Source organism: Telopea speciosissima, chromosome 9 (genome assembly GCF_018873765.1).
Source record: "Telopea speciosissima isolate NSW1024214 ecotype Mountain lineage chromosome 9, Tspe_v1, whole genome shotgun sequence".
Taxonomy (NCBI): domain Eukaryota; kingdom Viridiplantae; phylum Streptophyta; class Magnoliopsida; order Proteales; family Proteaceae; genus Telopea; species Telopea speciosissima.
The window spans coordinates 36,769,459-36,778,756 of NC_057924.1; the positions used below are offsets into that span (position 1 = coordinate 36,769,459).

Here is a 9,298-nt window from a genome sequence, read left to right on the forward strand (position 1 = left end):
AACAATGCATTAGCTTAGACGCCTCAAATGGGGTAACCCTTTTGTACAGGAAGGAATTCTTGTATTTTCTTTGGATTTGAAGTATTGATTTTCTCAAATAGAACCTGAAATATCCCCTTTGGTTTTGGTTCTGGAGGAGTCAGAATCAGCTTATGTGTGTACTTATATGTTGATGGCCATTGTTTATCTTGTGGGAATTTTACTTCCCATGAGAAAAACATAAACAAGATCATTGAGATATTTCTATTGGCTATTAAGGTTGATCACCACATTCAAGCAAAGCCTTAGAACCTCTGGATTTCTCTCTCTCTTCCTCCCTCTACATCATCAACTGCTTTACCAGATGACCACTATGCTTAGCCTTTTCAAACTCTCTTGCCTTCATGTAGGTTTGAACTACAATCCCCATTGTTACCTCATCAGGGTCGATCCCTCGATTGTTCATCTTTTCCAGCCAAAGTAGCGCTTCTTCCTTAAGGCCAGCTTTACCATAAACATCAATCAAAGTACCATAGGTACAATCACCTGGACCAGCAATCAGAAAAATGAACAAAAATCCTGCAAAGTAATACTAGGCAGAAGTTTCCAAACCATCCCTGGATGCAGGTTTTTAACCCATAGCAGAAAGAGTCTTTGATGCAAAGCTCAAATAGTACCACCAAAGAAAGAAGGGACAGAACATAGGCTAACTGATTTTTTGATCTTGGTTCTGGTTCTGTTTTGTAAGTAGTCTATGGTTAGTATGTATCAATTGATAAGAACAATATCAATATTAGGATGATAGGAGATGGTACCAATCAAATTGTGATCACAAGAAACAAAAGTGGTAGTGATGGGGGGACTACGTTTAATTCACCCACCTTTGGTTATCTCTCTACTCAACCAATAAAATTGTTCTTTGTTACTTTATTATTGGAAGTCTTCTGTTTCTCCATTGTTATCTGTCAATCTTTCCATGCCTCTTCTTTTTATCATCGATTATATGAGGTTTGGTTCATCATCTTCGGTGATCATATATTTTTGTTAAAAATCTTCTATTTTTCAAACTAATGCACAATTTTAGTATATATCATGATTCATTTGTTACAATATTCGTTGTTTGTGGAACTAATACGAGATGCTCTATAATAAATTGAAATTCCAAGATTTTGTATTATTCCTTTATATGTTTATTGCTTTTAGTTGTATCATTTTGGTAAATAATCCTTGTTTTATTAAATTTAATTTTATGTTGATATGTACTTATATTCTTCTTAATTACAATTTGTATTTTTTTTCAACTAGATTACTATGTCACCAAAACTAAAGTTAACTGAAAATCAACGTGAAAGATATAATGCGGCTAAAAGGACCAAAAGAAGAAGTCCCCAAAACTGGTTGCTTAAAGCCCAACTTACAGAATCAAGGGCTACAACATCAAATGCTAAAAGCTCAGAAAATCAACTATCTTATATGGAAGGTTAGTATTATTTAAAAAAATGTAGACATAAATATTTTTAGGGTAATCATGTTGTACAACCATTGAGTTTTTTCCAAATACCTTGTACACTACCTCACTTATAAATTTAGAGTTACAGACCCCTAGGCACGTCTAAGCGTCCTTCGTCATGAACATAAACATTAGAGTTATGAGGCATAAGATTATGAGATGTGTTCCTTCGCTGGGATTTGAGGAGGATGAGTTATTGGATTTTATTTCGCTCTTTCATCTCCATTTCCTTTGCATATAAGGCTATTTTCGTATTTTAAATAGTTTAGGATCATCAGATAGCATGACCACGTTAGATTAACATAAACTAACTACGTAAATTCCAGGGGGTCTGTGAGTCAACATTTATTAGTGAAGGTGTGATATAGGTATTTAGGCAAGCCTTAGTTTGTGTAAAAGTTGTTTACTCATATTTTTAATATTTATTTAATACAGCATTTATTATTTTTTTTAATTAAATTACTGTTTGAACCAGAATGTTCAACTTTATATGTACTCCAAAAAGTACCACCTTGCAAACATTGTGGAGCAAAGAAATTTCAATATGAAACTCTGTCATTTTGTTGCTCTAATGGAAATGTCGTTTTAGCATCCACGACGGTTTCAGATGAGTTATATAATCTTTTTACATCTCAAACATCTGAGGCTATTGAATTCCGAAGATTCATAAGGGTTTACAATAGCATATTTTCCTTCACATCTTTTGGAGTTCATGTGGATAAAGATCTAGCAAATGGTAAACAGGGTATATACACTTTTAGAGCTCAAGGACAAATATACCATGAATTACCTTCAATCTTTCCGGAAGAAGGTAAACCATGCTATTTGCAATTGTATTTTTACGATACTGATAACGAACTACAGCGTAGGATGCAAAGATTGCAAGAATAAAAACTTCAACAGTGTTGAAACTGATGGAGATTCTTTCAAATAATCCATATGCTAGATTCTTCAGAAGCTTGAAAGATGTTCCTTCGTTGGAGAATTATGATATAATTATCAAAAGCGATGTACATCTTGATCAGTAAGTTTATAATGCATCATTAGTAGATCAAGTTACAGCTATTTGGGTAGTAGGAAACAATCCAAATAGGATAGAAAAATGTGACATAGTAATTGAAGGACATTCTGGTAAGAAACATCAAGTAAAACATTATTATGGTTGTTATGATGCATTGCAGTATCCTCTTTTATATCCAAATGGAGAAGTTGGATGGCACAGAAGAATAAAGAAAAGAGGTGAACCGTATACAGTTTTACATGATATTACATGCGAAGAATCTATATTTAATGCAGAAGACAACAGTGAAGGTTCGTTAGAATTAAACGATTACCTTTTTTAAAAGGTTTAATATTTAGATGACAATATAACTTTAATATTCCAAATTGTAGGTTTTGATGAGAGTAAAAAGAATAGAATATCTCCCAGAGCATACTACTGTTAAAAACTTCAAATTCGAGATGGTTATCGTTCAATTCTTTTATCTGCTGGTCGACTGCTACATCAATATGTTGTGGATATGTATATTAAAATTGAAGCAACAAGATTAGATTTTTTCTGAACAAAACAATCAAATATTTGAGCGGAATTATATCAAGGAATAGTTGATAGTGTTGTAGCTGGTGAAACAAGAGGAGATCAAGTTGGTACAAAGTTTGTTTTACCTGCATCTTTTATTAGAAGACCAAGAGATATGCGACGAAGGTATCTTGATGCTCTAGCATTAGTACAAAAATTTGGAAAACCTGATCTTTTTATTACAATGACATGCAACCCAGATTGGATTGAGATACATGAAGAATTGAAACAAGGTCAAGTACCTCAAGATAGACCAGATCTTACCGCCAGGGTATTTAGAGCAAAGTTACAGGATTTAAAGGATCAATTATTCAAAAAATTCATTTTTGGTGAAGTAGTTGCACATGTAGATGTCGTTGAATTTAAAAAAAGAGGGCTTCCACCACCACACATATTGGTAATTATGCAAAAAGAGATAACAAATGCTGATCATTTTGATAGATATGTTTGTGCTGAAATTCCAAATTTCGCGGAATATTCTGATTTACATGAGAAGGTTGTAAAGCATATGATGCACGGTCCTTGTGGAAATTTAAATAAGCATAATCCATGTATGAGGGATGGAGTATGTAAGAATCGATATCCCCGCACGTTTAATCAAAATACTATGCAAGGTAAAGATTCTTACCCTATTTACAGAAGAAGAAATGATGGAGCACAAGTTAAAGTACGCCGTCATTACTTAGATAACAGATGGGTTGTTCCTTATAATCCATACCTTCTGTCAAGATATGACTGTCACATTAATGTTGAGATATGTTCTGGATTGAAGGTAGTAAAGTACCTATACAAATATGTCTATAAAGGTCATGATCGGGTTTCAATTTCTATGACCCATGGTAATGAAGAATATATCATAGATGAAATAAAGCAATTCAGAGATGCAAGATGGGTATTTGCACAAGAAGCATTTTGGAGAATTTTTGAATTCAATTTGAATGAGATGTTCCCATATGTTAAAAATTTACAATTGCATCTACCAGATCAACAGATGATATGGTACTAGGAAAAACAAGATTTGAATAAGGTCCTTCATTCGGTTAATACATATAAAACGATGTTGACAGAGTTTTTCAGAATGAATTCTGTTCATCAGGAGGCAAGAAAATATCTGTACAGAGAATTTCCAGAGCATTATGTGTGGAACCAACAAGGAAAATGTTGGACACAAAGGAAGGTAAAACAATCAATAGGACGAGTTAATTCAACTAAGCCTTCAGATGGAGAAAGGTTCTATTTAAGATTGTTATTAAATCACATAAGGGGTCCAACATCTTTTCAAAATATATTATGTGTTGAAGGTTTCGAATGCTCATCTTTTAAAGAAGCAGATCAAAGCAAGGACTTCTTAAAAGTGATAATGCTATTTCGGAATGTTTAGAAGATTCAGCTTTCTTCCACATGCCTATCATCGTTCGTAAACTTTTTGCAATGATACTTGTTCACTGTGAGCCTGGTGATGTTAGAAAGCTATGGAATGATCATTACGAAGCATTGTCCGAAGACATACAGAAAAGAAGTGGAGGATATGAATATCATGAATTGGAAACAATTAAAAGTGTCAATTCATTCTTACAAAGCATGGGGAAAAGCAGCAAAGATTATGATTTGCCAGAAATACAATATAATTCAATTCATTTAAATGAATCTCAACCAAGAGAAATAGCAGATGAGTATTCCATAACAGTTCCTGTTGAAGATTATGAGGTGCAGAAGAAGTTGAATGCAGAGCAATACGACATATTTATATCGTGCTCTACTTGCAACGATAAGATCAAATAAGGAAATTGCATTGGCAATAACATCAGGTGTAGCAGCAACAATAATGCCAGGAGGTCGAACTGCACATTTAAGATTTAAAATCCCAATAAATATCAATGATTCAAGTATTTGCAGTGTCTCAAAACAAAGTGCCACAGCTGAATTAATAAGAAAAGCAAAACTTATTATATGGGATGAAGCTCCAATGGCAAAATGCCAAGCAATTGAAGTAGTTGATCGGACATTACCAGATATAACAAACAACTCAGAATCATTTAGAGGAAAGGTTATGATATTCGGAGGAGACTTCAGACAGGTACTTCCAGTGGTTCCTCGAGCTACAAGATCAGAGACAGTAGATGCAAGTTTAGTGATGTCATATTTATGGCAAAAAATGAAAAAAGTTTCAATTGAAAACTAACATGAGGGCGATAGCAGATAAATATTTTAGTGATTTTCTGCTACGTGTTGGGAATGGAGAAGAACCAACAGAATTGGGAGATTCTATCCACATTCCAGATGAAATGGTGATAGAATTCGAAGGTGAAGAAAAATCAGAAAATGAGTTGATAAATGCAATATTTCCTTCATTACAACTTCAATCTGATTCAACAGAATACATTACAGAACGAGCTATCTTGGCAACGAAAAATGACACAGTAGACAAATTGAATGAGAAACTAATTTGTCAATTTCCAGGAGAAAGTGTTACATATCATAGCTTTGATTCATCAACAGATGATGCAGATACTCAATATCCTGAAGAATACCCCAATTCATTGGCTCCAAAGGGACTTCCACCATATAAATTAGTTTTGAAGAAGAATTGTCCAATAATGCTATTAAGAAATTTGAATCCTTCTCAGGGTGAATGCAAGGGTACACGGTTGATTTGTCATCAGTTTCAAAAAAATGTTATCCTAGCAGAGATTGCAGTTGGACAATTTTCGGGTAATCTTGTTCCTCTTCCAAGAATCCCACTATCTCCAGCAAAAAATGAAGGATATCCTTTTCATTTGAAAAGAGAGCAATTCCCAATTCGACTTAATTTTTCAATGACAATAAATAAATCACAAGGCCAAACAATACCACATGTAGGAGTATATCTACCAGAACCAGTATTTTCACATGGGCAATTGTACGTAGCATTATCAAGAGGTATATCAATGTCTACCACCAAGGTTTTGGTGAAGAGGGACTATGCAAAAAGAAGAAATGGAACTTACACAAAGAACGTGGTCTACAAAGAAGTATTATTACAAAATAGGTAAAATGAAGGAATTTAAAAATTTTAAAATATTAAGTTCCAATGAAATAACTATTATTACATAGTATGACTAATTATATTTTTTTACAGGTTAAATGATTTTGCGATGTCTCTTGACGAAGAATAATAGATAACTTCGTACAAAAGTAAGTTAATCATTCATTGTTTTTTATAAATTTCAGGTGCATTTGCATCACCATAGCTCCTGTATAGAAAATTGGAAGTTTTTCTAAGGAGACTAAGTAGCTTTCCTGTATATGCCTTGGTTGAGGCCTTGGGCTGAGCCCGACCCGGCTCTATACTAATAATATAAACATGTTGGGCCTGCACAACTGGGATTTGGCTCCTGTCCAACAGTGGTGGAAACTGGAGCGTCCAACCAAGCAAAACCACCCAAAAACAAGGGTGGGCTGGTCATTTCACATGTGGGGCCCAGGTACCACCCACCTGTGAAAAGACCACCATACCCCTGTTTTTGCTATGGTTTTGCTGGGCTCGACGGTCCAGCTCCCTCCACTGCAGGACAGGAGCCTTTTCGGCACAACTGGCGACTGGTACGATCTTAATCATTACATTCTCCCTCTCTCTCTCTCTCTCTACAACTTAAGGAGAATCATCCTTACTCTAGCATGACTTAAACCCTAGAAGCCCAGGCCTGAAAGCGATCTCTGCTATGAAGTATAAATAGAATTCAGATCTGGGTGTTGTTCTTCCGCTAGACCTAAAATTCAGGAATTTTATTTTATCATTTGATTTTTGTTTTGAAGGCCTATCAGTTGGAAAAATGGGCTAGGATATTTGCTACCTTCCCTTAGAGTTTCAGTCCGATTGGAGCCTCCATTCAGGAGTTCTCCCACCTGAATGGGACTCCTCTACCACTAGATTTCGTCAAAGGAGGGAGATAACTTGGTGACACTGCACCATAATTCTTCTCTTTCCCAGAATCTCCTCTTCATCTTAAATTTTGTTAAACAGTTGTACAAAAGTAAGTTAATCATTCATTGTTTTTTATAAAATTTCAGGAGCATTTGTATCACCATAGCTCCTGTATAGAAAATTGGAAGTTTTTCTAAGAAGCCTAATTAGCTTTCCTTTCATACTTGATGGTTTCCTTTTCTTAAACGATCAATTTTTCATATGATATGTATGGAAATGTGGTATTCTAAGATTAAATACCCTGAATTTTCTGATAAAACTGTCATTGGCAGAGATAAGTTGCTTGAAGAAAATACAGAACCTGTGTTTGCAGTTTGTGATCCTGCTCATGGAATATGCCCAGAACTCCTTGTTGTTCGTTGTCTTATGCATCCGAAATAAAGATTGCTGCAGTATTTAAACATTTACAACATCATTCAGGATCTCATAACTGCAACTGAGAAGGTTTGAATTGTATTTGAGGTATACTATTGTTGTTTATAGTTTTGATGCTAAATTTTGGTTACACAAACAGATTGTAGAACGTTAGGCTATGGCATCCATGTAATCAAAAAGAATATCCAAGGGTCGATAGGATGCAGAGAACCATAAGGGGATCCAATTAGACAAGAGCATGAATGACTTGAGTAAAGAAATAAGGGGCGAGGAGATATGAGCTTAGATTAGGTTAAATTGACCAAATCCCCAAATTGATTTGTGAATATGAATTGAATTACCCAAATTCTACTGACCCACCCTAAATTAGGTCTAAAATATGGAATTGGATGCTTGCATGTCAAGATCCATGGACTACATACAAAAGCCCCAATTCTGATTCTTGGATCGGATGGAGTTGCAGGCCTGTAACCGGTCGACCGTAGGGTTTTGGCTCTGAATCCGGTCCGTGATTTTAACCCTGTTTCTAGGACTTTGACCTAGGACTCTTCCTATGCCTAATTCGTGATTTTTGTGTCTATTTAAGACTGTATAATCCTGTCTTTGTGTGATTTATCTGGAGTTTTAGAATTCTATCAGGCTAGACTAGCCTGTTATCTCAGGTAAGGGAAATTGAACTTAATTTGGTGTGTTTATGAATTTAATTGTGATTTTGTTAAGGATGCTATACCATGCATCATCAATACAACTCAGATCATGTAGTTTGTTAGCTTTTACTTCTTTGCATTAGATGCATGTAAATTAGGATGCATTTGCATATTGCATTGCACTTGATACTGTACTTGGAACTATATGATTTATGATGACGTACTGGTCAACTTATTAGTACTCTTATTGATACATATGCAATCATTTTAGATTGCATATAGTTAGGATTGACATAGCCCAGTACTACGTCAACAGGGGAGAGGTGTTGGATAACCCATGGTAGGTCCGAAGGGATGATTCCGAAATGCCATTCACTGTCCCATTTCCGAAGAACATTACAGATGTGGGAACAAACAGTAGGGTTAGTCACTGGGGGTCCATTAGCGTCAGATGTTTGATGCCTGAGCTGCCGGGTCTCCACCGTAGTAGAATGATTTCACTTGGGTAACCGACGTCTGGTTATATGTTTCTGGGACCGAGGTTATCATTCTATTACAGTAGTACTAATACCTCATGAGACCTAGTATCCATATTAGGAGCATGTTTATTTTAGGTCATTTATCATGGACTATCTGCATGTGCTTGCATGATTTTCCATACTTGGCTCAGTGGAGCTCACCCTTATGGATCCTCATATTTTTCAGATGATACTATTATTGTTGCTGCTGTTTTTGTGGGAGTTTCTTCTGCTCAGGACACTCCTTCAGCTCATGGAGTTGATACTCCTCTCTTAGTGGAGCATGATGTCTCATGCTCGTGTGACGACTGCGCTTTCTCTTGATCTGCCTGACAAACCAGGCTATCTCCACCCTTTTTGTTATAAACACTTTTGTATACAAAGTCTATTGTAGATATGTCTTTTGGTTTTGAGTTACTGTGTGGGATTGCCTTGTAACTCAACTTCACTCTTATATATATATAACTGTTTTATCACTAGATTTTCTTATTATTGCCCGTATCTCTAATATTTAAATTGCTTCTGCCGCGTTTAAATTCTGTATTGTGATAATTATTATAAATAGGGTACTGCACTAGTGATCCTAATGGATTGGTTGGATGTCTCTGACATCCAGAGATATCCAGTCACACTTGGCCCTTATGAACCGGGTCGGGGTGTGACAAGAATGACTTAGATTCATTGATAGGTAAGCCCCTCTATTATGGGGAAAGTTACAAAGGGATT

At 35.5% G+C, this 9,298-nt stretch overlaps 1 protein-coding gene across 1 annotated transcript; it reads left to right on the plus strand.

Moving 5' to 3' along the window:
* Positions 1–4,893: 4,893 nt before the first annotated feature.
* LOC122638860 (ATP-dependent DNA helicase PIF1-like) lies at positions 4,894–6,223 on the plus strand. The gene is made up of 3 exons (XM_043831710.1): positions 4,894–5,145; positions 5,234–6,096; positions 6,187–6,223. Exons 1-3 carry the CDS (start codon positions 4,894–4,896, stop codon positions 6,221–6,223), a joined length of 1,152 nt encoding a protein of 383 aa, XP_043687645.1.
* Positions 6,224–9,298: the final 3,075 nt, after the last annotated feature.

Excerpts from the sequence above, each read along its gene's own strand:
- LOC122638860 (XM_043831710.1), top strand. The coding sequence starts at position 4,894 with ATGCCAGGAGGTCGAACTGCACATTTAAGATTTAAAATCCCAATAAAT. Across the intron at positions 5,146-5,233 it reads TCGGAGGAGACTTCAGACAG|TTTCAATTGAAAACTAACAT; the intron begins GTACTTCCAGTG and ends AAATGAAAAAAG. Across the intron at positions 6,097-6,186 it reads GAAGTATTATTACAAAATAG|GTTAAATGATTTTGCGATGT; the intron begins GTAAAATGAAGG and ends ATTTTTTTACAG.